The 24,734-nt window shown below is 50.3% G+C and overlaps 5 protein-coding genes across 8 annotated transcripts in view; 3 read left to right on the forward strand and 2 right to left on the reverse strand.

Annotated features, from left to right (window-relative positions):
* Nucleotides 1–720, reverse strand: part of vipas39 (VPS33B interacting protein, apical-basolateral polarity regulator, spe-39 homolog) — a 5,197-nt gene extending 4,477 nt beyond the window's left edge. The window contains exons 1-2 of the mRNA XM_069172659.1: nt 617–720; nt 185–277 (exon numbers count right to left, since the gene is read on the reverse strand). Of these exons, the coding sequence (XP_069028760.1) occupies nt 185–277 (93 nt within the window). The 5' untranslated portion in view covers nt 617–720. The remainder of the gene's footprint in view (nt 1–184; nt 278–616) is intronic.
* Nucleotides 721–1,220: 500 nt separating this feature from the next.
* On the forward strand, nt 1,221–4,227 carry ahsa1a (AHA1, activator of heat shock protein ATPase homolog 1a). The gene is made up of 9 exons (XM_069172666.1): nt 1,221–1,376; nt 1,914–2,104; nt 2,315–2,397; nt 2,480–2,597; nt 2,671–2,768; nt 2,843–2,980; nt 3,455–3,556; nt 3,652–3,703; nt 3,805–4,227. Exons 1-9 carry the CDS (start codon nt 1,297–1,299, stop codon nt 3,960–3,962), a joined length of 1,020 nt encoding a protein of 339 aa, XP_069028767.1. The 5' UTR covers nt 1,221–1,296; the 3' UTR covers nt 3,963–4,227.
* Nucleotides 4,228–4,372: 145 nt separating this feature from the next.
* On the reverse strand, nt 4,373–22,063 carry brf1b (BRF1 general transcription factor IIIB subunit b). The gene is made up of 19 exons (XM_069172658.1): nt 21,864–22,063; nt 21,186–21,395; nt 12,756–12,836; nt 12,473–12,646; nt 12,313–12,344; nt 12,087–12,159; nt 7,731–7,880; nt 7,553–7,646; nt 7,325–7,451; nt 7,143–7,182; nt 6,898–6,993; nt 6,493–6,801; nt 6,340–6,401; nt 5,958–6,039; nt 5,823–5,875; nt 5,427–5,695; nt 5,183–5,234; nt 4,901–5,093; nt 4,373–4,817 (listed from the first exon to the last, which is right to left on the reverse strand). Exons 2-19 carry the CDS (start codon nt 21,367–21,369, stop codon nt 4,786–4,788), a joined length of 2,103 nt encoding a protein of 700 aa, XP_069028759.1. The 5' UTR covers nt 21,370–21,395; nt 21,864–22,063; the 3' UTR covers nt 4,373–4,785.
* Nucleotides 8,216–11,979, forward strand: LOC138212341 (BTB/POZ domain-containing protein 6-B). Of its 4 annotated transcripts, none has more exons than XM_069172660.1 (5): nt 8,216–8,321; nt 9,000–9,273; nt 9,716–9,806; nt 9,955–10,073; nt 10,481–11,979. In XM_069172660.1, exons 2-5 carry the CDS (start codon nt 9,068–9,070, stop codon nt 11,511–11,513), a joined length of 1,449 nt encoding a protein of 482 aa, XP_069028761.1. In that variant the 5' UTR covers nt 8,216–8,321; nt 9,000–9,067; the 3' UTR covers nt 11,514–11,979. The 4 variants fall into 4 exon arrangements, with proteins under 4 accessions (XP_069028761.1, XP_069028762.1, XP_069028764.1 ...); XM_069172661.1 differs by lacking the exon at nt 8,216–8,321 and adding an exon at nt 8,392–8,451; XM_069172663.1 differs by lacking the exon at nt 8,216–8,321 and having other exon boundaries at nt 9,180–9,414.
* Nucleotides 22,064–22,288: 225 nt separating the features above from the next.
* On the forward strand, nt 22,289–24,655 carry xrcc3 (X-ray repair complementing defective repair in Chinese hamster cells 3). Its single transcript, XM_069172685.1, has 7 exons — nt 22,289–22,484; nt 23,038–23,175; nt 23,276–23,482; nt 23,610–23,764; nt 23,838–24,050; nt 24,192–24,229; nt 24,339–24,655. Exons 1-7 carry the CDS (start codon nt 22,430–22,432, stop codon nt 24,568–24,570), a joined length of 1,038 nt encoding a protein of 345 aa, XP_069028786.1. The 5' UTR covers nt 22,289–22,429; the 3' UTR covers nt 24,571–24,655.
* Nucleotides 24,656–24,734: the final 79 nt, after the last annotated feature.

The raw sequence follows: 24,734 nt of genomic DNA on the forward strand, positions 1-24,734 counted from the left end.
GAACGTCACACCTGAACATTACAAGGTCTTACTGAAGCCCTGAACGTCACACAATGTTCCTGGCGCACCTGAACGTTACACGGTGTTACAGAAGCACCTGAACGTCACACAGTGTTACCGAGTCCACTTCGGTCCGGTTCGGTTCAGGTTCCGGTCTTGAGCAGTGTGTGGGATCAGGTCTTACCCTGCTGAACTCATCGTCTTCATCGTCGAAGGTGAAAGCTTTGAACTTGGAGCCGTGCCAGTAGTCTTCCTCATCAGCCTTACTCTTCATCATCTGGACACAGAAGGGTTAACTTTATTTATTTATATCAGCAGGAACACGGAACAGGCAGGAAACGTCAGAGTGGAGGGACGCAGATGACGTCAACTGTGTGTCATGTGTTGTGTGTGTTGTGTGTTGTGTGTGTTGTGTGTGTGACAGCTGCAGGTTTGGCTGGTTAGCATGCTAACAGGCTAACAGAAACGTCCGTGTTTCACTCTGACAAGTGACGAAACAGTGACGTCACGCGCGCATTTATAACCCGTAAACCGGAACAAGAGAAGTCACGAATCCGCCGAGTTAAAAACAAAAACAACAACACACAACTGATCAGACGCGATCAGCTGTTCCTACCTTCACCTGCTGCAGCTCCTTCCTCCTCTCTGACAGTCTTCACGGCTTCCGGCTTCGCGGGGGCTGCTGGGAGTTGGAGTTTAACACGGAGCTGCAGGTTTGTGTGAAGAGTTCATGTCTGAAATTCACACACGTGAAACATGTATGTTCAGACTTCCACTTCCTGTTTACGTCATTATTTCTGATGTCCTTTCAGAATAAACCTTCAGAAGCTGCCTGAGAAATCTGTTGGTTTTAGGTTTCCTTCAGTATCACCTGATGTTTGTCTGAACTCCCATGATGCACTGCAGACAGGCCCTGCTCACACAGTTCTGCTGGTTGTCTGGTTCTGTTCACCAGATGTTCTCCACCTCTGGTTCTGGTTCTGTTGGAGGTTTCTTCTTGTTAAGAGGGAGTTTCTCCTTCCAGCTGTTGCTCATGTTGACCTGTCGGGTTCCTCTGTGATGTTCTGAGGTTCCGTTGGAAGAACTGTTACAGAACCCTGCGGTGACTGATTTGGTGCTTTGTTAATAAAGTTGAATTGAACTGAATGAACCCCGGGGGTTCCCCCCTGAGACGATGACGTCAGAGATGCCCAGTGGCTTTTTACTTTGAAAATCCTGAGAGGAAGTGGACGGCTCATTTTACGGCTGCAGACTCCCGGTCCGGGACGTCCTGCTCGCTGCCTGTCCTGCTCGCCGATGGCTGAATGGGGCAAAGGAGATCCTCGATGGATCGTCGAGGAGAGATCCGACGCCACCAATGTCAACAACTGGCACTGGTCTGTATGTTGTTGTTGTTGTTGTTGTTGTTGTTGTTTACTATTGTCCATGTTGTTGTTGTCATGGAACCTGTAGAAGTTTAGTTTCAAACAAGCAACCAAGTGATGTTCGGTCACGCTTCATGTATGTGCAGCACACACACACACACACACACACACACACACACACACACACACACACACACACACCGCCTGTCTCTGTGTGTGTGTGTGTGTGTGTGTGTGTGTGTGTGTGTGTGTGTGTGATATTTTAGGATGACTTATTTTGGCGTGTGTGTGTGTGTGTGTGTGTGTGTGTGTGTGTGTGTGTGTGTGTGTGATATTTTAGGATGACTTATTTTGGCGTGTGTGTGTGTGTGTGTGTGTGTGTGTGTGTGTGTGTGTGTGTGTGTGTGTGTGTGTGTGTGTTACGGGACCCAGCAGCTGGTTCAGCACATGCACAGATATTTTTAAAGGCAGTGATGTTACAGGTGGGCGGAGCTTGTCTGTTCTGCAACAGCTGATGGAGGAGTGACTGTGACTCTCCCTCCTCCTCAGGACGGAGCGTGACGTCTCTTCCTGGTCCTCGGAGCGCCTCCGCCTGCTGCTCCTCGCCGTGCGGGTGGAGGGACCGGAGGGCGTCTGTCAGCTGACCGACGTCAGCAAGCTGGACGGAGAAGCCTCCATCAACAACCGCAAAGGAAAACTCTACTTCTTCTATGAGTGGCAGCTGAGGGCCAACTGGCTGGGTCAGTGATGTCACTGATGATGTCACACTACTGACACAGATTCACTGATGATGTCATCCATCCATCCATCATCCATCCATCCATCATCCATCCATCATCCATCCATCCATCCATCATCCATCCATCCATCATCCATCCATCCGTCCATCCATCGTCATACCGATCAATAATCGATACCTCTTTAACTCCAGCGCTGCTTCCTGTCCGCAGGTACGTCCTGCAAAGACGTGAAGTACCGAGGAACCGTTGACGTAGCTAACCTGTCCGACGAGAACGACGAAGACGACCTGGATGTGAGTCGGAGTCGTGCCCCCGATCGATTGGCGTATTGATGACTGTGTTGACGATCGTACTAATGAGCGTGTTCCCGTCCAGATCTCGGTGTCTCTCTGTAAGGACCAGCCCGAGACGCCGCTCCTGAACCTCATGAGAAGAACCGGGGTCAAGGAGGTCCGCAGGGTTCTGGGCCAGTACGTCCACCAGCTCAAATCAGGTCTGTTACCCAGAGGCCGTCGGGATGAGCCAATCAGAGAACTCTGTCGTGACTTTCACCTTTGACCCCACAGAATTCAGTCAGGGGATGATCCTTCCGACCGCCGACGCACCGAAGCAGCCTCCACCGGAGCCGGCTCAGAGGAACCAGGTCAAGACCGGCAAAACCCAGGTAGAACCGTCCCACCGGTCCGAACCCGGCTCCTGTTAATGCTGAGTGGACGTGACCTTTGACCTCTCTTGCAGATCAGCCCCGCCCCCACGTGCTCCTCGAACCCCGCCCCCTGTCCCACAGGTGTTCGTATCCAGACCTGCAGTTTTAACCTGAAGGAAACGTTCCGGACGACGGCTGATGAACTCTACAGGACCTTCATCATGCAGGAGGTACCAGACCCGGGACAGACCGGGACAGACCGGGACAGAAACCAGACTAAGTGTAGGACAGAGTTCAAACAAGGACAAGAATAAAAACAAACTTTGACCAACTAGGGAGTCTTAAGTGACACCGAACCAACCAATCAAATCAGAACGCATCAAGGTAGACTGAACCTGGTCCTGGCCCAGTCAGTCCAGGCTCAAACCCAAATCCATTCAGGCCGTGTCAAGGACAAATCAAGGTCAGAACCAGGTCAAAAACTCAAATCTGGCTTTAACTGATCCAACAAGAAGCACTTGCCTGAAACGCTCAACGGTCCAAAAAACGTTGAGCGCAGTTCCAAGATGTCAGCTCTGCCCACAACTGGGCCGAAACCGGACCACCAGGGTCACGTGAAACCACACTTAATTCAGGCCAAGTCACATTCAAACCGCCGCGTCAGCTCAAACGGCGGTATCGTTTACGTTGACCTCTCTTGGTAGTTCGTGCAGGTGTTCACGCGTTCCCCGGCGGCGGTGGACGGGCGGCACGGAGGCAGCTTCCAGCTGCTGGACGGGAACGTCAGCGGACAGTTTACGAAGTTGGTGAGTTCACGGCCGAGCTTAAAGCCGATTTATAAAAAAATAAAAAAATGTCACGTCGTCACGGTAACCAGACTGTCATTCCTCCTCCCTCGCAGGTACCGGACCGGAGGATCGAGATGAGGTGGCGGTTCAGGACGTGGCCCAGCGGTGAGTCTATTGAGTGTTTTTTTGTTTTTTTTCCTGGAGTCCCGCCCTGCTGCTGCGTTCAGGGACCCAACGCTCTCGGTGGTCTCTCCATTTTTTTTTAGAGCACTACGCCACCGTCCTTCTGGAGCTGGACGACCGAGGGGACGAGACGGAGCTGAGGATGGAGTGTCGAGGCGTCCCCGCGTGGGAGGAGGACTCCACCAGGGGGGGCTGGAACCGCTTCTACTTTCAGGCCATCAAACAGACGTTTGGATACTGAAGAGACTCTTGAGACGGTGAAGAGGGTCCCGGCGTCTTACACACTTCCTGTTGTTCCCCCAGCGCCTTTCCGGAGGGGATGGGGGTCAAAGGTTCCAGAGTGGGCCAGTTTCCAATAACGAGAGGATGGGTTCCAGGTTGGGGTTGACGTAGCATAGCACAAAGACTGGAAGTGGAGGGGAACCGTTAGCCCGGCGCCGAACAGAACCAACCGAACCCGGAAAGTTGTTCCTTTAAAGTTGAGAATAAAAAACGGCTGCACTTTGTTCTGTTTGTTCGTCCTGTTATGATTCAGAGCCGCAGAACAGTCCAACGTGTTTTCGCGCCCAGCTCCTGGTCCCGACTCTTCATCATCATCATCATCATCATCACCACCGCCGAGTCATTACGAAGAACAACGATGAGTTTCTACTCTCTGAAAGTATTTTATTTTGAAGGAATGTTTTTTGTTTGTCTCATTATTGTTTGTAACAAGTTCAATAAAATACACAAAGTACACACACAACAAACAATTAACACACACACGCCTGCGCGCGCACACACACACACACACACACACACACACACACACACACACACAGCTGGTTTCATATCGATACAAAAACACAAACATCTAAAAACTACAACTTTACAATATAAACAGGAGCTCAGAGCAATTAAAACGATCAGCGATCAATCAGTTTGGTCCTTTAAAAACAGCTGTGATGCTTTCTGTCTGAGATCGTTTCTTTTATTGATCACCGATGTTTTGTTATCGAGTTGATTAGCTGCCTTCAGCCTGGACGGAATTGAGTCCCCGGAGGTCAAAGGTCGACCCCGGCGAGCTAAAACACCTCCTCCTCCTCGCAGCCGTAATCTGGAACACATCAATCACATCCAACCGATCAGCACATTTGGATGTTTTTATTTGGGATTTTCAGAATAAAAGCCTGGTCTGACCTCCTACTAGCTGCAGAGCGCTGACGCACTCCTCCCCGACCTCGGCTTCCTCTTCCTCCTCTTCCTCCTCCTCCTCCTCCACGGGGGGCGGAGCAGCTACGGGGGCCGAGCTGGTTTCTGACTCCGGTTCGGGAGCCGCTTCGGCGGGAGCGTCTTTTGTGGTTTCTGTTGCCGCGGCGACGGGGCTTCCGACCTGGAACACATGAAGTTCTCACCTGTTCACACCTGTTCACACCTGTATCGGTGGATCAGGTGTGAACAGGTGGAGGTGCGGCTGCTCACCTGCGGACAAGTTTTCTTCTTCTTTGGTGTGGAGGAAATGAGGCGACGGAACCTGAAACAAAAACAGACGAATAAACTCATCACAGATTATTGAATAAAGATTACTGATCATAGATTATTGATTACTGATCACAGATGATTGATTACTGATCACAGATGATTGATTATAGATTACAGACAACTGATTGTAGCTCATTGATTTTGAGTTGAGTATTGATGATTATCCATCATGGACGGCGGGTACCTCTTCCCCATGATGGTGGCGTTGGCGGCGAGGTCTTGGTTGGCCTCATTGGTCTTGCGGCGGCGGCGGCGGTTGAGTTTCTTCCGTGCGGCGGGGGCCTCGGGGGGTTCGGCGGGGGATCTGCTGGGACCTCCCGTCCCCCTGTTCAGGTCTCTGAGGACATCGTAGTTGATCTTACTGGAGATCTTCTTCTTCTCCAACATCCTCTCGATGGCCTCGCCCGCCGTCAGCGCCTGAATCTGCTCCCGCTTCTTGTACTTCTTCTTCTTCTGTAAACACACACACACAAAAAAGTGCAGCGCGAGGTCAAGGGGGCGGAGCTTCAGCTCGGGGTCTGGTGGGTTTTTCCACCCGAGCCCCTGGACTTGAGGCTGGGAGAACCCGTGCTGCACTCACCTTCTCCTTGTAGGTCCCCTGTTCTTTCTCTTTATTTATCCTCTCCTCTTTCTCTGTAAACACAAACATGGTTTTATTTATGGGCGTATTAACGATGGCGATGATGATGAAGATGATGATGATGATGATCCCGACCTTTCTGCTCCTTCAGGTACTCTGCGTTCTGTTTGATCCACAGCTCAGTCTTCACCTGAACCTCCGTCTCATTCAGGATGTACTGCAGCACACGGGAGAAGTCGGGTCACAAGAGGGGAAACATCACATCCTGTACGACGCAAACCCTTTCAAAGTAAAAGTCTTAACTGTCACGATAAAGGCAGACAAAGCGGCAGTGTACGTAATCAAATGCGGCGCCGATAGCGCAGGCGGAGGAAGGAACCGAAGTCGCTTCCCGACGCGATTCGTGAGCCGACGATCGGGGATTCAGCCGGGACTTCGCAGCTCTCCTGGTTTCATTAAAAGGGGGCGGAGCTTCGTGTGTGTGTGTGAGAGAGAGAGAAATCTGTGGGAAACCGACCTTTTCGATCTCCTGGTCGTCGATACCTTCCAGGTCCAGCTCTCCACCCTCTGACTGCTCATCTGGAAAAGGACGGGACAGCTGTTTGAATAAAAAAAAAAAAAGAAGCACCCTGACGATGTGACGGTGACGTCGCGTCGTTTCTGTCGTCACCTTCCGGTTTGCCGCCGGCCTCCGACTCGTCGAAGGTCTGGAAGGTCTGCTGGAGGACCAGGCTGGCGGCGGTCGACAGCTTTCCCAGGATGGCGGCCACGGGGGCGGCCTGACGATGTGGCCCCTCCCCCGCCTTCTCCGGCTCGCAGATGCCTTCGTCCGTTTTTTTGCCCGGTCCCTCCTCCTCCTGGATCACCTGACACAGGAAGTCCTGGGTCAGGTGCTGAGTGGCGGCTTGGAGCTCGTCGTCCTCGGCCGCCATCACCTCGGGCTCGGATGCGGACGACAAAACTTCTTCGTCCTGCGGGTCTGGAAAAACAACAAAAAAACAACAACAACGTGAATGTAAGAGCTGCTGAATGTTTTGGGTGGATTTGTTTGGACAGTCAGCTGATCGGTACCGACCGACTTCCTTCGCGTAGGCCGCGTAAATTCCTCTCAGTTTGGGTCGACTCTTCTCCAGCTCGGTCTCGATCTCGTCCTTGTAGCAGCTGATCTCTCCTGACGGGACCAGAATGAAAAGGTGAAGTCCTTTAAAAACGTTCCCGATGATACGTTACAATCTGTGTCTGGTGTCCTGTGAGGTTTCTTGATTCCTTCGTTGACCCCTTTTAGTGACCCGAGTGGGTTAGGTCGAGGAGGTGACTGACCTTCGACCTCATCCAGCTTCTTGGCCAGCTCCTGTTCCAGCTGCAGAAGAAAAGGAAACAGGTTTACCCATCGATCGTTGGGTAGCTACCACAGCCAATCAGAGACAGAGTGAGCTACCTGCCGCAGCCAATCAGAGACGGGGATCGGCTTTCTGCAGCCAATCGGAGACAGAGGGATGTACCTGCTGCATCTTTGTTTTGTGCTGTCCCGCGGTGAAGGAAGGTGGATCGCACTCCTGTTCCAGATCGACTCTCATGAACTCATCAATGGTCAGCTGACTGGTGGGCGTGTCTTCAAACTCTGTTAACCTGCAGGGAGGACGACGCTGTGATTAAAGGTGATCTACCGGGATCTACTGAGATCTACCGAGATCTACCGAGATCTACCGGGATCTACCGGGAGCTCTCACCTCTTCCTCAGAGTGGTCTGGCAGACCTTCACCACGCCGATGACGTCCTTCACCGAACGGCGAAACTTATGCATCCGAGCCGCCACCAGGAGAGCTGAGGAAGAGGAGGAAGCAGACTTCCTGTGAACCATCCTGTCATGCACACCGTTGCCACGGTGACAGCTTCCGGGGTGCATACCTGCTCCACAGAGTCCGGAGGGTCGGCGTCCCGTGTGCATCCAGTCCCTCTTCATCCTCTGAACGAGACGAAGAGCCGTCATGGAGACCTCGTGAGTCTTCACCCCGAACTCCAACATGTGAGCGAACCGAGGGATGTAGAGGCAGGGGTCTGAGGAAGAGGAGGTGAGGAAGAGGAGATGAAGAGGAGGAGGAGGTGAGGAAGAGGATATGAAGAGGAGGAGGAGGAGAGGAAGAGGATATGAAGAGGAGGAGGAGGAGAGGAAGAGGATATGAAGAGGAGGAAGGGGAGGTGAGGAAAAGGAGTAGGAAGAGGAGGAGAGGAGGTTTAATGGATTTGTTATTGTTAATTTCTGCTTTTGTAAAACACGACACATGATGAAAGATGTCAACAGATGAAACAGAAGCAGCTGCGGCTGCGCAGTTCCCTGTTCCGGGCTTTCCCCGCACTCTGTCGCCCTCTGGCGGATCTGCTCGGTGGTGAAGATGGAAACAGCAGCAGGATCTAAAATGGCGCCCGCAGACAAGCAGCAGCGCTCGGACTGGTTTTAAAGTTAACGGCGGAGCGGACGGCCGGCGGGAGTCGGGACAGGTACCGCACCAGACACACCGACACTCCGGGACCATCCGGTTCGGTCCAGTTAATTACCCGCGGCACGGACGGTGGCGGCGAGAAGCAAACAACAACAACAACATGTTACGTTAACGGAGCGGCCGCTGAGGTCTGATTCCTGTGATTATTGATTATTGATGAGTGAGAGTAGCTGTGGTCGCTGAGCAGACTCTGGGTCAGAACCGGAGCTGTGACCCGGGACATGTCCACAGCTGATCCAGGTGTCTGAACAGTCTCCTGCTTGGAGGACATGTCTGTGATCAGTAACCTGGTTTCTGTTCCACGTGGATCCTGAATCAAAGCCGGAACCAGACAGAAACCGGATCACTAATATAAACACCTGCAGGGCCGGACCGACCTCCTGCTGGGCCCCTGCTGGGCCCCCTGATGCAGGTTGTTGAGTTCATGAAGCAGATATTATGAATATAATATAATGTCCTCTGATGATGGACAGCTGTCCTTCCATCACTCATTGAGAGGCTTCAAGCCCCGCCCCTTTTACGTGAGCATGCTCAGAGCTGGATTGAGAAACCCTGGTTCAATGATGGAGCGGCTTCATGTTCGTTAGAGACACATAACAGAGAGATATTATGGGATGTTGGACCAGCTGCTGTTTGATAATCTAGATTATAATCTCAGATTCTCTGTGACCGACAGGAAGAAGCGATGCTGTGAGGTGGTGACTCCGCCCACTCTGTGAGGAGGAGGAGGAGGAGGAGGACGACATGGCGGCTGAACTTTTCTCCACCAGCCTCCCTCACAGCGAAGAAGAGGAGGTGAAGAAGAGCTTCATCCAGCTGAGTGAGCCGGAGCCAAGGGCTGAAGATGAGAACGAAAGCGCCGCCACTCAACCAAACGACAACAACAACAAAGACAACGACGATGAGGACAGAGCAAGCTGGCAGGCAGCCCATCCCACCCTCAGAGAGAGGTAAACAACAACAACAACACAGCTCTCCTCACCCTCAGAGGTAAACAACAACAACAAACAACACAACAACTGTCCCCACCTTCAGAGAGGTAAACAACAACAACAACAAGCAACACAACAACTGTCTCTACCCTCAGACAGGTAAAAAACAACAAACAACACAACTATCTCTACCCTCAGAGGTAAACAACAACAAACAACATAACAACTGTCCCCACCCTAAGAAAGGTAAATAAAAACAAACAAAAACACAACTGCCCCACCTTCAGAGTTAAATTACAACAAGCAACTGAAGGTATTTCAGTAAATTCTGTCTGACGCTGAGACAGAATGTAAACCCTTGTGTAAACCCAGAGTTGTTGTTGTTTATTTTTGTTTGTTTATTCAGATCAGAATAAATAAGACTGACTGGAGTATTTATTGTTGTGCTGTTTATCTACAGGAACGCTCTGATGTTCAACAATGAGCAGATGGCTGATGTTCATTTCATCGTTGGTCCTCCGGGAGAAACTCAGACAGTTCCTGCTCACAAGGTACAGAACCCGGTCCACACTTGGCCGTAAACCAATTTAATCTTCTGTAGACCTCTTTATAGACTTCCTGTCCTCTATATGGACTTCCTGTCCCGTCGTGTCACCCGGTCCGGACCGGTTGTGACCGGTGTCCCGTCTTGTGTTGCAGTACGTCCTGGCGGTGGGCAGCTCGGTGTTTGGCGCCATGTTTTATGGCGACCTGGCCGAGGGAGATTCTGTGATCCACATCCCCGACGTGGAGCCGGCTGCTTTCCTCATCCTGTTAAAGTGAGTCCAGACTCCAGACCGGGTCGAGGACACGTCCTACACTTAGTGCGTCGGGTCACTTTGGACACAGTTGACTCGTGTTAGTGTAGCATGTATGTAGCAATTAGCTTCAGCAGCTAGCTCACTAATCTCTAAGGGAGTTTTCTTTAAAGTAACTTGAACCTCTTTGGTCAAAAACAAATGACTAAATATGATCCAGAATCCGCGCCAGACTAACGGTATCACATCCGGAGAACAGATCCCGGTGCTCCTGCCAGCGTGACAATTCGTGTTAATAATGTTTACAAGTGGTTCCCTGATCGTGCTTCACGTTGTCAGCGGAAACGGATCCCACTAACGATTTATACTCTATGTTGCGCCCTCGATGTCTCAAGGATTGTCCTGACTCTGCTGTGTCTCCGTCTCAGGTACATGTACAGCGACGAGATCGAGGTGGAGGCCGACACCGTACTTGCCACCCTCTACGCCGCGAAGAAGTACATCGTTCCCGCCCTGGCGAAATCCTGCGTCACCTTCCTGGAGACGAGTCTGGAGGCGAAGAACGCCTGCCTCCTCCTGTCCCAGAGCCGGTTGTTCGAGGAGCCGGAGCTGACACAGCGGTGCTGGGAGGTGATCGACGCTCAGGCTGAGCTCGCCCTGCGGTCCGAAGGCTTCTGTGAAATCGACCTGCCCACGCTGGAGATCATCCTGCAGAGGGAGACGCTGAACACCCGCGAGGACGTGGTGTTTCAGGCGGCGCTGAGCTGGGTGGCAGCTGAGTGTCGGCGGCGGGGCCTGACGCCGACCCCCAGGAACCAGCGGGTGGTGCTGGGTAAAACTTTGTACCTGGTCCGGATCCCCTCCATGACACTACAGGAGTTTGCAGATGGGGTGGCGCAGTCGGACGTGCTCACACTCACCGAGACTCACGACATCTTCTTGTGGTTCACCGCCACCAACAAACCCAGACTGGAGTTCCCTGTTGTGAAGCGGACCGGCCTGGTGCCGCAGAGGTGCCACCGCTTCCAGTCCTCGGCCTACCGCAGCAACCAGTGGCGCTACAGGGGGCGCTGCGACAGCATCCAGTTTGCCGTGGACCGGAGGATCTTCATGGCCGGTCTCGGCCTGTACGGGTCCAGCGGCGGGAAGGCCGAGTACAGCGTGAAGATCGAACTGAAGAGGCAGGGAACCCTTCTGGCCCAGCACCTCACCAAGTTCTTGTCGGACGGATCGAGCAGCACTTTCCCCGTGCGGTTCGAACACCCGGTTCAGGTAGAACAGGACACCTTCTACACGGTCAGCGCCGTCCTGGACGGGAACGAGTTGAGTTACTTCGGCCAGGAGGGGATGACCGAGGTGCAATGCGGGAAAGTGACCTTCCAGTTCCAGTGTTCATCGGACAGTACCAATGGTACCGGTGTGCAGGGGGGGCAGATCCCAGAACTGGTCTTCTACTGCTGAACCACAACAGGATGGACTGAAGGACTCAAAGCCTTCAATCAATCAATAATGAGTGAGGAAGTCAGAAACCAGATCTCTGATTCTGATGGACGGACCGCCACAGCGAGCAGGAAGCTGATTGGACTGTTGCCGTAGAACCGGAAGCTGATTGGTTAGTGTGTAAAAAGAAATGAATAGTGACCATTAAAGTTTGTGTGACTGAAAATTAAAGTGTGCTGTTGTTTCTCTGATGTTTGTGATGTTTATTAATGACATATCTTGAATAAATAAAAGTCAATTATTCTAAAAAAGCCACATTTGAAACTGCTTTACAGAAAGAGTGCATGATGGGAAATGTAGTTGTGTAACTTCAGTGCAGCTCCTGAAGGAGGATTGCAGTCTTGACAACACGTATTTCACATCTATTTGTTTCTATTTCCTGTGTGTGTTGACTGAATAAACCCGCACCTGGCGGTCATTCGGAACATTTGACGAGCTGCTCGGTTTTCTGAGAATGTTTTCCTGAGTTCGGACCTGCGGAGGGAAACTTAAAATGTGAAACAAACGTTCCTGTAAAGGAAGCGCAGGTCTCACCGATGGCCGGAGCGTTGATACAGAGCTCTCGAGCCAACAGCAGGAAGGTCTTTCCCAGGATGTAAACGTTCACCTGTACACAGAACCAGAGTGTCAAGTACACAGTCTACTGGGAGTTTACTGAGAACCTACTTCGTGTCTTCTATGGGTCTACTGAGAGTCTATTGGGAGTCTACTGGGAGTCTACTGAGCGTCTACTACTGAGCAGGCCTGAGGTCAGTCTCACTTGCAGCAGGTCACTCAGGTCCAACAGCATGTCTGAAATACAGTTCAGGAAAAGCCAGAGAAGCTCTGGGGGTTAAAGGTCAGAGTGAAGTTCAGACTGACAAATGGAAACTACTGCTGCCTCCATAACACTCGGTATGTCACAGTGGTTGCTAGGATACGCGGCGTCCCCTCAGTACGACACACCAGGTAGAGACACGCGGCGATGACGTGCTCCGTCTTGCGTCCCCGGGTCAAGTGTTTACTGACGACCAGCTTGAAGAAATTGAAGGCCGTGTCCAGACAGTGCTGGTTGAGCTGCAGCTGACTGCCCAGCTGCTGGATCTGACGTTTACCTGCACACACAAACGGTTCGTCACATCGTGCTCACCTGGACACAGAGCGCCAATCAGAAACCGGACCAGACCTCAGGGTGCAGGGGAAAACCACCAGGACACAACTCACCGCTCTGCAGGGTCTGAGCTCTGGACTCTTTACCAACACTGGTGTGGAAACCAGAACCAAGGAGAGGAGCTTTGACTGGACCTGCAGACAGACAGACAGACAGACAGGCAGGGAGACAGTCAGGGAGACAGTCAGAGACAGATGGACAGTCAAGTGTTTGTTCACTAAATAAATTCAGTTTCTTATGTCTTATGATTTTCAGATTAAAATGACTCAAATGGATAAAAGGGTTGAAAAGTAAAGGGTTGGCTGGTGTTTTAAATCATCTGCTGATCATTGCTGATCAATACTAATCAATAAGAATCAATGTCTTTATTGTTTGAACAGTGTAACTTCAGATGATCCCAGTTTGACTGACAGGTGCTGTCCCTTTCCTTGTCGTTACTTCTCACAGTGTTCTGATTTAGTTGGAACCTCCGGCTGTAATCAGACTCAATCAACCTCGCCTGGTGCTGCCTCCTCTGTCGCCATGACAACCAGCTGATTAGCTCACCTGGCGGCAGAGGGGAAGCTTCTCCACAAACACCAGACGCATTTCAGTGTCTGCAGCTTCAACATGAAAACGGCTGTGTTCATCATCGGGTGAGTTCAACGCAACATGTGACACCTGAACAGGTGAGAAAACGTTTCACCATAAAAGTAAAACCTGAGACTCACTGCGTCGTTTCTCCAGACTCGTCTTTATCTGTTGCGAGAGCACAGAAAGAACATCTGAAGACCAACCAGAAGGTAAACTGGTTTTACTGGTGTGTTTACTGGCATATTTATTGTTGATTTTACAAGGTGTTTACTTGTGTGTTTCCAAGGCATGTGGTGGAGTGTTTCCAAGGTGTTCACTAGTTTATAGGTGTGTTTACTAGCATGTTTGCTAATATGTTTACTGCCGTGTTTAAATAAGGAAATGTAGTGCTGCCCCCCCTCCCCCACCTCAAACACTGCTGACCTTTGACCTGTCGACGATCCTAGACACGTTTTGGATTTTCTGTCTCGGCAGGTTCCGTTCGGTCCGAGTGTCGAGATCGCTACCTGTGGATCCACGTGGCCTCAGCACAGACGCCTCGCTTCGAGGCCGTCGGTCAGTTCTTCATTGTCACTAAATGCACGCCGGTGCTGCTCTGACGGCCGAGCGTCTCTCAACGTCTCGATGTTTGTAATGTCCCGATACAGACGGAGATGAAGTCCACGCAATTGGTGAACAGCTCGCTTCGCGCTGCGGTTACACCCTCAGCATCTTCAAGATGGACGGCTTCACCACCTTCAGAGCTTCGTATTACTCTTGTTTCACCCACAACCAGGTAGCTCCACCCATGACCAGGTAGCTCCTCTTCTCCGGCCCCTGGTACTACCAAAGGTCTGGCTGTGGTGATGATGTTTTTGTTTCCTCCAGAACGACGAGGTGTTCACCTTCAGGTTTAATGTGATGGTAAGCGATGATAGCGGCAGGTGGACCAGCCGGTCTGTTTCTGAAGTCTGTTCCGGTCTCATCTGGACTCACAGAGAGATCATCTGCGAGGAGGACTACATGGAGGTCAGAACACCTTCTACAATGCCAGTTTGTCTGATGTGTTTGAAACGGTGTTGACCAATTTGGTGTGAGATGTGGTTTTGTTGGTGCTTACAGGTGAATGTGAACAGAGAGTCTTCGTGTGGAGGTCAGGGGGGCGAGGGCGGACAGGTGTGGCAGGTGGGCTTCGCTCAGGTAAATCGCACCAACACGAAAACTAATCCATAAACCCTGAGCGGCAATCCTTTTGAGTTCCCGTGCTGACGGCGTGTTTGGTTCGGTGGCGTTCAGGCTCAGAGGAAGGCAAGATCGGCCTGGCAGCTGATGTTCCTGCAGAGCGACGGGCAGGTTTCCTCCTTGTCAATCACAGAGGCCCAGAGGTGGGGCTACAGCCTGACCATGACCGACCAAAGGGTGGTGCTACGATCGCTGTATACCCAGCCGAATGCTGAGGTCATGATGGTGAGTAGCCATGAAGAAAGACACGCCAGCCAATCAGTGGTCTCTGGGGAATAAAGCCTTCCTGGTAGTGTTGTCAGGGACACTCCAATGTGCCAGTATCATCAGCATGCCAAGTCATGTGCTGGTCTGCAAACCAGTAATGGGCGCCCTGAGATGGGGCTTCAACGCTCAAGTGTTCCATGTAGATTATAACCAGCATTTCTCATGCTAAGGCTCTTTTTGGGTGGCCCACCCAGGTCCATTAAAACCCACTCTGGCAGGTTAAGACTTGGGTAAGTCTTGTGCAAGTGTTGTCCAAAGGCAGCTGGACTTGACTGACAAACTAGTATTAGAAACCAGACCTTAACAGACATATCAGAACACCTTATTTCATCTACTGATAGTCTGCATGAGGCGTTCAGGGGGCATCTGTAAATGGTAGATAACCTGAGAAAATAACAACCAAGTGTTCACACCAAGTGGACCTTCTGGTAGTTATGTGGATTTGGACAGTCCTTCGCATTCCCAGGGTTCCCCGAACACACCTTTTTTTTTTTTTTTTTTTTTAAATCTGTTAATATGTTGGATTCAGCCTCTGTTGAGTTCTGGTACATTATAATGTCTCTGTTCAGGTCCAGGGCTGTGATGGTTCTTGTAGAAATGTGAACAAATGGTGGTTTGGAAAAAACGCTGACAACTGGTAAGACTCGATGAAACAGCAGAACTCTTGTTTGTCACTAGGTGGACGGCATCCCTGTCGAGTTTGTCCGGGTGTCTCTGTTCTTCAAGCAGAAGCTGGTTATGGTGATGCTCGACTTGTCCATGGCCTGTACAGTCAGTAAGTTCTCCCCACAAATACACCTGAACAGGAAGCTGCTTTTCTGTCTGAAGGGTTAAACTGAGCCCAGGTATGACTCTGCTGATTCATCGCTCAGATTCTGGTTCTTTTGACGGTGACCAGCTGCTCTGGGATGTCCCCGAATCCCTGACCCCGCTGGTTGAGGACGGATCAGGGTTTGAAAATCAAAGCTTCAGTCTGAGGGTGGAGAGTGTGCTGCTGGATGAACCCACTGCCGCCTCTAGAGGATTGAGTCTGGTCCAGAAAGGAGGACTGGTCCAGATCAGGGTTCCGTTCGGTGCAGAAGGCGGCTACAGGAAGGTACCATACTTCTCATCGAAACTTCAGAATGGGGTCGAGGTTTTTGACCACCAATATCCTCTTGCTCTGAGCAGCAGATGTGCTCACCGAGTTGATCCTCATCTGGTAGATCTGTCGGTGTGTTTCCCCTCTGTAGAGTTTGGTGGTGAACAATGTCTACAAGGAGATGTACGTGATCTACCTGCTGTACGAACACGTCTTCTCGCTGCTGTTTGAAGACGGCAGCAGCATCGACAACAGACACCGAATGGTTAGAGTGCTCGACACACCGCTGGTCTGTCGCCAACCCTTCAGCCTCAACCGTAAGGTTCAACGTTCACGGATGAGTTAAAATATCGCCGTGAAGTGCCACACCAGAATAAATTTGGAAAATATTTGACAGTTTTAATGGATGAAATCAACAAAATGTAAAGTAACGCATTCGTAGTGAAACGAACACACCAACTTTCCCGTGACTTTTTGCAGAGACCATCAGTGACCAGAAGGTTTTCAGCGTCTACCTGGGAAATATTCCCGCTGATGTCATCTTGGAGGAAGTTTGGATCAATGGGAAGCGGCTGCTGATCTCCGAGACACAAAAACCAGGCTTTAGCGTCAGTCCTGTTATTCACGTGAACGGCAGCCGGGCCTACACGCTCCGGCTGCCCTTCGAGGATGCTGTGGTGCACTGGATGGTGAGGTCTCCACAAAGATCCTGTCACTTTTTCTTTTCTTTCTCAGTATTTGTCGTACTTTCAAACTAAAATGTGGTGCTTCAACGTATTGTAACATGATTGATGCGAAATGCAGCAAACACCACGGCCGTCTCATTAAAACTCAGAGACAAGTTTGAGAGTAATAATGGGATTTGAAGCTTGTTTTGTTGCCTGTTTCTCCAACAGTACATGGGTGAGGGTGTGGTGCAGTACTCCATAGAGCTAAACTTCACTTTAACCATCGTGCCCGAGAGAGACTCCTACTACCACCACACGTCAATCACAGCACGAGCCTTCAATGCTTGTAAGTACATAACTTCCTTGACAGTTACAGATCTCTGACTGGTCTGCTGATTTCAAATTGGAACTGGTAGGCCCATCAGTAGAACATTATCTTTAATGAGAACTTTCTCATCGGCAGTCCCTCCAGAAATCACAGCCCAGTGTTTGGATGGAGGGATCTCTTTCATCATGGTCAGACTGCCTCAAAGTATCTGGGAGGTGGGCGTCGACCACGAGCCTCTGACATCACAGTTGGTGGCCCAAAGAGGGTACAGCCTCCACAACGACAGCCACAGAACCATCCTGGAAGTCCCCTTGTTCTCTGTTGGGTACACTTATGAGGTAAGTCCACAACGCATGATGGTCCATTACAGTCGGGCTGAAACCATCAGTCAATGTGATGGTTAGTCTTAACAGCCGTCCTTTCAAGCATTCTTGTCATTTTATGGACTAAGTGTTTGTTAGAATCTTAAAAATGAAGATTGCCCTTCTGATTTTGAATTTCTCTTTTCAGGAAATCAACCTGTCAAACTTTTATGCAACATTTAAGCTTCTACTGAGAGATCCTAAAAGCCTAGAAGTCCAGACGTCCATGTCCAAACGCTGCCTCTTCAGAACTAAAGACATGACGGGTAACCTGCACCTGCTTCTACCGATTCAGGGAAGATGGTCAACCTGACTTTACCAGTAAAAGGTTATTTGTTTAATCCTGGTTCAGATGTGTTAGGGTTAAAACCGGGTGTAGACAAATTTAATTAGCATAAATAACCTTGAATGAGGGTTGACAATGTTATCGAAGGACCTCAAGACAAGGTCTACGAGGGGGTTGGACAATAGTGTCATCAGCACATTGGTCTGGTCCCCGAATCCAGCACTCAGAATAAATAACATTGTACCCCTGTGGTGTCAGTATGTTCAGCAGACGGGACCATGACGGTGGTGGCGACTCCGGCCTCCACCTGGCCCATGGTGGAACCTGAAAGGACCAGTCTGCTGGACCGGACCTGTAGACCCAAACAGACTGACGAATCCAGTGTCCTGTTTGAGTTCAAGGTGGACTCCTGTGGGACTAAAGCTATGGTACGACTCTCGCTGCAGTTTTGTGGATGTGAAAACCCTAAATAAATCTGAAACGGAGTTCATTGTCCGTTAACTGCTCACACTCAGCAGTCTTTGCAAAGGTTTTGTAATTAATTGAGGAGGTTTAACAGGTCGGCCAGTGGTATATGGTTTATGAGAACGAGATACTCAACGACAGACTGCTGATCGCAGATGGACCAAACTTCATCTCCAGGGAATCTCGGTTCAAGTAAGGAAATCGGAGTACCATCCACGTCTGAATGCTCCCTGACAATAGTACTGACAAAACATCTGATTCTCAAACAGGGTGACTGTGAGGTGCTTCTATCCACTTGGCGCGGTCAACAGGTTGTCTGTGGACAGGATCTTCAGACCAGTGGCTCCTGGATTTGGTTCGATCAAAGTCTTTGAGGGCCATAAAGGTCAGTCAGACTTCTTAATGATGCGAGTGGGTTGATTTCAATCACAAAGGTTTTATAATATTTGTTTTCTCTTCCAACACATACAGCAAACGAAGCCCCTGCTTACGACTGTTTGCCGAGGGGTTCTGAGAATGCCACCAATGTCCTGACTCACCCCAGCATCAGGCCTGGATCCAAACCTGGGCCCAGCCACTTCCTCACAGTAACAGGAGAACATGACAAGCTGTTCTCCTTCTCAAACCTTCCAAACCTGAATAGTTCTCCTGAAGCCCAAACCAACCAAGTACCTCAGCAGGGCTCATCTCATCCTGGTCATCTCATGTTGCAGATGGAGAACCAAAATGTATTCTTGTCTAGAACGGATGGCCCCATCTCCAGCTCTCTTCCCAGACATGACCATTTACCAAACGACAGAATCCAGGGGTTGCACCACGACACGCCAAGCTTGAACTATGTAGAAGTGAGAGGGGAAACCTCCGGACCAAGAGAAGAATACCCAGCCTTGGTCTTGGATTCATTCAGCAGGATTCCTGATTCTTCAGTTGTTGAACGGTTGGGAAGCTTGAGTGAGACTCGAGCACTTAAAAACGGTTCAGGTGACGGCGTCTGGCGTTCTGGCCTGACATGGGACCAGTCCACTTCTGGCCAAAATGAAATCATTGAAGAAAATCAAGACTTGCAGAGTCTTTCAGTCAAACTTTCTCTCGGCGAACCAGAACTTGGCCATGCGCATGAAGGCGAGCCAGCTTCGAGCCTTTATGGATCCTCTGGTGTTGGGATGGAAATGAACAAGATTGAAGAGAGGCCTGGTAACAGGCCTCAAATTCAGTACGAGCCCTCTCAAACCCCTCAGCTTTACCCAGTCGTCCAACCACAAGACCGCATCGTCAACATACCGCTCCTGCCCGGCAAGAACAAGAAATACCTTCCCGATGATACCGAACGCATCAAATCCAAAAGTATCGTCCAAGGCTGGGCTGGAGAATCGCAGGAGTCTGTCGGCAACAAACTGACGTCTACTGCAACCAACCGAGTTGACCGAACCCCAGAGAGAACCAGGCATATTGAGAGGAGGGATGTTCAGCACAGAGTGCAGAGCTTCAGGGTAACGCCTACCAGCAAATTTGTGTCTTCTGGACCACATTTTCACCAGAACCCTTTTGTACAACAAGCAAACTCGCAAGGCTCTCGTCCCTCCCAGTATGCCACTGGTCTGGCGGCTGTCAGCAGCAGTGGAAACCATTGGACCTCCCAATGGCTACCTGGGCGCAGCGGTTCAAACACCAGAGAGAAACATGTTTCTAGAACACCAAGTTTTTTAATACGAGCGCAGCAACAAGGTCGAGTCAAAGTGGATCAGTCTGCATCGATCCCGCTCACCTTCCTATCCCCAAACCATCAACGACACCAAAAACTGGACCATTTAAGACCAAACTGGCAAGGAAACCAGCAGAAACTGGCCCAGTCGGTGGCTGAGAAAGGAGGCCGTGGGGGACAAGAGTCTTGGGCGTCTCGCATCAAAGTCCGACCCGCTGCAGATCCACCATTAAGACTGCAGACTCGTGACCAGTCCAGACCGCGGTCCTCCCAGACCCCAAACTCTGGGATCAGAGGAAAAGCCAGCAGCACATCTGACCACCGCTTCAAGCCACAAGCTGTCAGGATATATCAAACAGCTGAGTCTAGCCCACCGAGTATCAGGGGAGGAGCTGGCTCTGCTCCTCGTCCCCACATGGGTCCGCCCGGTTCTGGTTTTTCAGACCTGAAGCTCCACAGCAGGTCGGGCTGTGGCGGTGTGTCCGGTCATCACGAAGTCAGCTTTCACCACGGCCTCATCAGAGGTACCGCCACACTCGGCACTTCCACCAGATCCTAGTACAACATAGTCGAGGATGTAGTGCTATTCGTTGAGGTCCTGTAACGCGGGTGCACGTTCATTCATTTCTAAGGTTGCGTAACAGCTGTGGAGGCAAGTTTACGTACAATAGTCAATAATGTAGTCGAAGATATTTATATCTCTTAAAGTCTGTTAGTCTACAGTGTCGTTGTCCGATTTCAGTCACGTTCCTGCAAATGTTTCACAATAAAAGCCTTTGCAGAGCTGAAGGGCTTTTAATTTGAAACGGTACAGGAAGTGTTGAGTTTTGTATAAACATGTAATGCAGTAACCTTTTTAAAATGGCAAAACGGTAGCAGATTAAAATGAAGAATCAGTTAATGTCCCGCATCAATCAATACACCTTAAATGTGAAGATGAGGTTTTATTGCCTCCTGAGAGACTTTTGGTTGTTTGTAACTTTACAAACTTTTTGTTAGACAAAAAATACCCAGAAAATTATGTGTTAGTGTTTCACTGCGCAATCCCCTGCACTTTAAAGACCTGACCCTCCTCTCCTCACTGCAGGTGGTGTTGGTGGTTGTTAGTGGTGGTATCATTGGCGGTAGTGGATGATGATGGTTGTTTTTGTTGATGGTGATAGTCGTTGTTGTTTTTGTCCTCAGGTAAACGGATCAGCTGATGAAGAACCAACACTGTCTGCAAACTCTGGTTTAATAAAGTTTCTTCACATTCAGCTGTCTGACGCTCTGTTACTTTCACTTCCTGCTGTCGCCACTAACGGCTCAGAGTTCGTAAAGTTGGAGCCCGCGGGTGGAGTTCGGGTGGAGCTTCACTTGTTCTGAAAGCTAAACGACATCTTCCTTTGAACCTCTGGTGGTGGGCGGAGCACGCTGCACCAGACCCCATTCAGAAATATGGTGATTTAGTATTTCGCTGGTTCCAAAACGGGACCTTACTCTACATGTTCCTGGTTGTCATGGTGACGGGGGTGAATGTTTGTGTCTCACCATCAGCAGAGACGAACTGTCCCACTGCCGACGAGACTCCTCCACTTCCCTCCACAAACTGGACCTCGGACACGATGATGTTGTCCTCCAAAACCGAACCGCAGCCGGTACACACCGCGCTGCCCCGAGCCTGGTCCACATCGATATCGGACCCCCCACAGGTCTTGCACACCCGGGAGCTCATGGTGGACGGTCAGAGGTCAGCACCACCTGAGGAGAGGTGAGCAGGTTAAATTACCCACAATTCAGAGCAAAACTGGTGACACATTGTACGTGGTTGTCCAAAAAATGTAAACAAACTGACGTCACACAGGTGAGACTGGCTGCGTTTCACATGACGTACTTCCATCAGTGCAACCAAGATATAGTACGTGTTAGTACTCCGACATGTTAGTACACTGCTGCAGTTACTGTTTATCACAACAGGTGTCGCAAAATAAATGAAACCGTGTAACTTTAAAATCAAATTATAATTATTCCAGAGCTCCCAGGGAGAATTCGTCCATATTTTAAACCGCAGCAGGAAATTATTTACAGATGAACGGATTGATTTCTATAATTAAAGCATTTTGGTGGAAGTCTTGACGCGGACTCGATCCCGTAACGTTAATGTTTAAACGGCCATTACTTAACTAGTCGTGCTATTCATACAGACGGCAGACTAGCCGGTTGACTCACCAACAATGAGTAGAAAACAATAGAGTCCAGTTAGAAACTGCGAGGAGCCGCTCGGGTCTTCGGCTTTATTTCTCGGTTGAATCCATTTTATTTTAACTTCAGAAAACTAAACACATTCGAGCTGTTTATCCATAAAAATCACCCATTGAACAGTTTCAGGTCACTACTCCCGCTGGTTTGTTTTCCTTCCTGTGGCGCCTAGAAGTTACGTCACTTTGATGACGTCGTGTAAAAAAAAAAGGGGGGGGGAAACAATCAAACGTCATATTTCGTGTTTTCTTTTGTTTTGTTTTTAGTTATAATAAAAAAGTCTGACATCATATTGGTACAACGTGACGAAAACGGGCTCGGTTTAAAACGTAAACATGGACTGGGACCGCCCCCTCCTCGGCGGCTCCTGATGACGTATGGTGTTTGGGGTTTGGGCGGGTGTTTTTAAGGCGTTGTGACGCTACGCTGACATAAAAAAAAAAAAAAGAATAAACCAAGCAAACAGAAAAGACGAGTCCGTTGGTGCAACGGGACCGAGCCCGCATCGAACCGGGTGTTGCGTCCTCAGCCGGGAAATGAACTGGGACCGACTGGAGCTCAGCCCGAGGATCGCAGCCGCCGTGAGGAGAGGTAGCACCAGACTCCTGTCACAAATACGGCATTTTAACGCTTCATCGCTGACTGTCAAGCCATTAATACAAACGGAGCAGCAGACATCACAGACCAGGCATTATACACCTCTGACACAGAACGGGAAACAAATATTATTATTTAATTATATACAACATATATTACAGGCATGCAACAACAGAAAAAAGGGACTAAAACGAAACGAGTTGGTCTGAAGTCTGACTGAAGAACACAGCGGGAACCAGTGTTAGAACCCCGGGAACCTTTGGGGAGGAACACAACGTCATGAACTACAACAAAGTTTTTTTTAATAAACATCATTTAAAATACACAGTAACAAGGAGTGCAGATTCACAGTGAAGTCCATCAAATCAAACGTGAAACCTGCATCAGTGACACACACACACACACACACACTTTAAAATAGACAAATTTCTGCATGGAGTTTGGTTGGAAAACACAACGCTGTTCCTGTACCTGGTTTTCCTCAGGTAAACTATTTTTTGGTTTTACCGTTGCCGTGGTAACGTTGTTGTTTTGTTTCTTCCTCCAGCTAAACTGACGTCTATCAGGGAGGTGTTGTGTGTTTCGCATCTGGACCTGCAGAGACTCACCGGTCTGTCCCGCCCCGACGTCCAACATCTGCTCACTGCCGCCGCCACCGCCTGCAGGAGACACCGTCCAATCACAGGTCAGGGACATATGATGTAGGAGAAGACGTCCAATCACAGGTCAGAGACATACGATGTAGGAGAAGCCGTCCAATAAATGTGTGTCTTTGTGTTTTTCAGCCCTCCAGCTGCAGGAGGGGCAGCGTGGTGCGTTGGAGTCCAGACTCAGTGTGGGATGTCCTGTGCTGGACCAGCTGCTGAGGGGGGGTCTGCCTGTGGGGGGCGTCACTGAGCTGTCAGGAGAGAGCGGAGCGGGGAAGACTCAGCTGGGCCTGCAGCTCTGTCTGTCTGTCCAGTACCCAGAACAGCACGGAGGGCTGAGCTCAGGTCAGTGAACGCACCGCCACAAGTCAGTGAACGCACCGTCACAGATGATGACTGAGTGAACGTGAACAGTCAGATGAATGAGTGTCCTCGGTGAACAGGCGTACCTGTGCTGTCACCTGTTTTCCAGGTGCGCTGTATATCTGCACCGAGGACTCGTTTCCCGTGCGGCGTTTGCAGCAGCTGATTGGAGAACAGTCCGCTCTGCGCTCCGACGTCCCTCCGTCTCTGATCAGCCGTCTCCGCCTCGGCGACCACGTCTACATCGAGCACGCCGCCGACCCGGTGAGCTCCACGTTCTGACCTCAGATCAGGTGTTGTCTGGCTTATCGCTGACTCGACCGTCGTCCGTCTCCAGGACACCCTCCAGGTGTGCCTGTCTCGCCGCGCCCGCCTCCTGCTGGCTCAGGGTCGGGTCCGCCTCCTCGTGGTCGACTCGGTGGCGGCTCTCTTCAGGGCCGAGTTCCAGGCTGAGGATTGGCTGGAGAGGAACAAACGGCTGCTCACTTTGTCATCCACCCTGCACCACCTGAGCCAGGAGTTCAGCACACCTGTCCTCTGCATCAACCAGGTGAACACACACACACACACACACACACACACACACACACACACACACACACACACACACACACACACACACACACACACCTGTCCTCTGCATCAACCAGGTAAACACACCTGTCCTCTGCATGTTTGTTGTTTTTTTCAGGTCACCGATGTTTTCAACCAATCAGACGTTACTTTTGGGTAAGAACAACTTCCTTCCTTCCTAAAAAAAAAAAAAAGTGTCACTTCCTGTCCGACTTATTTGGACACTTTTGGTAACAGATCAGCTGTCTCTCTCTGTGTGTCCCAGTCCATCGTCCTCCAGCGTGTCCCCCGCTCTGGGCTTGGCCTGGGCCAATCAGGTGACGGTTCGGCTAATGATGCGACGTTTGCGGGAGACGGTTTGCCGTGGCGACCAGAGCAGCGCCCTCCGCAGGTTGGACGTGGTGTTCGCTCCTCACCTTGCCCGAGACGGACGGGATGCTGCCGTCTGGAGGGAGGGCGTCCGAGGCGTCCCGAACTCTGACCGGAATACAGAATAAACTTTATTTATATACTGTCTGTACAACACTCCATTCAAATTATTACAGATTATAGATACAGAATAAACTTTATTTATATACTTTCTGTACAACACTCCATTCAAATTATTACAGATTATAGATTCAGAATAAGCTTTATTTAAATACTTTCTGTACAACACTTC

This window comes from Embiotoca jacksoni, unplaced genomic scaffold, assembly GCF_022577435.1.
Source record: "Embiotoca jacksoni isolate LCO1_2020_lvr unplaced genomic scaffold, fEmbJac1.0.p SCAF_54, whole genome shotgun sequence".
NCBI lineage: Eukaryota > Metazoa > Chordata > Actinopteri > Embiotocidae > Embiotoca > Embiotoca jacksoni.

Coding starts and splice junctions, on each gene's coding strand:
- ahsa1a (XM_069172666.1), top strand. CDS start 1,297: ATGGCTGAATGGGGCAAAGGAGATCCTCGATGGATCGTCGAGGAGAGA. Junction 2,981..3,454: donor GGACCTTCATCATGCAGGAG/GTACCAGACCCG, acceptor CTCTCTTGGTAG/TTCGTGCAGGTGTTCACGCG. Junction 3,704..3,804: donor GTTCAGGACGTGGCCCAGCG/GTGAGTCTATTG, acceptor ATTTTTTTTTAG/AGCACTACGCCACCGTCCTT.
- LOC138212341 (XM_069172660.1), top strand. CDS start 9,068: ATGGCGGCTGAACTTTTCTCCACCAGCCTCCCTCACAGCGAAGAAGAG. Junction 9,807..9,954: donor AGACAGTTCCTGCTCACAAG/GTACAGAACCCG, acceptor CTTGTGTTGCAG/TACGTCCTGGCGGTGGGCAG. Junction 10,074..10,480: donor GCTTTCCTCATCCTGTTAAA/GTGAGTCCAGAC, acceptor TCTCCGTCTCAG/GTACATGTACAGCGACGAGA.
- brf1b (XM_069172658.1), bottom strand. CDS start 21,369: ATGAGCTCCCGGGTGTGCAAGACCTGTGGGGGGTCCGATATCGATGTG. Junction 12,160..12,312: donor ACCTGAGTGACCTGCTGCAA/GTGAGACTGACC, acceptor TTCTGTGTACAG/GTGAACGTTTACATCCTGGG. Junction 5,696..5,822: donor AGGGGACCTACAAGGAGAAG/GTGAGTGCAGCA, acceptor GTGTGTTTACAG/AAGAAGAAGAAGTACAAGAA.
- xrcc3 (XM_069172685.1), top strand. CDS start 22,430: ATGAACTGGGACCGACTGGAGCTCAGCCCGAGGATCGCAGCCGCCGTG. Junction 23,765..23,837: donor TCGAGCACGCCGCCGACCCG/GTGAGCTCCACG, acceptor GTCCGTCTCCAG/GACACCCTCCAGGTGTGCCT. Junction 24,051..24,191: donor CTGTCCTCTGCATCAACCAG/GTGAACACACAC, acceptor TGTTTTTTTCAG/GTCACCGATGTTTTCAACCA.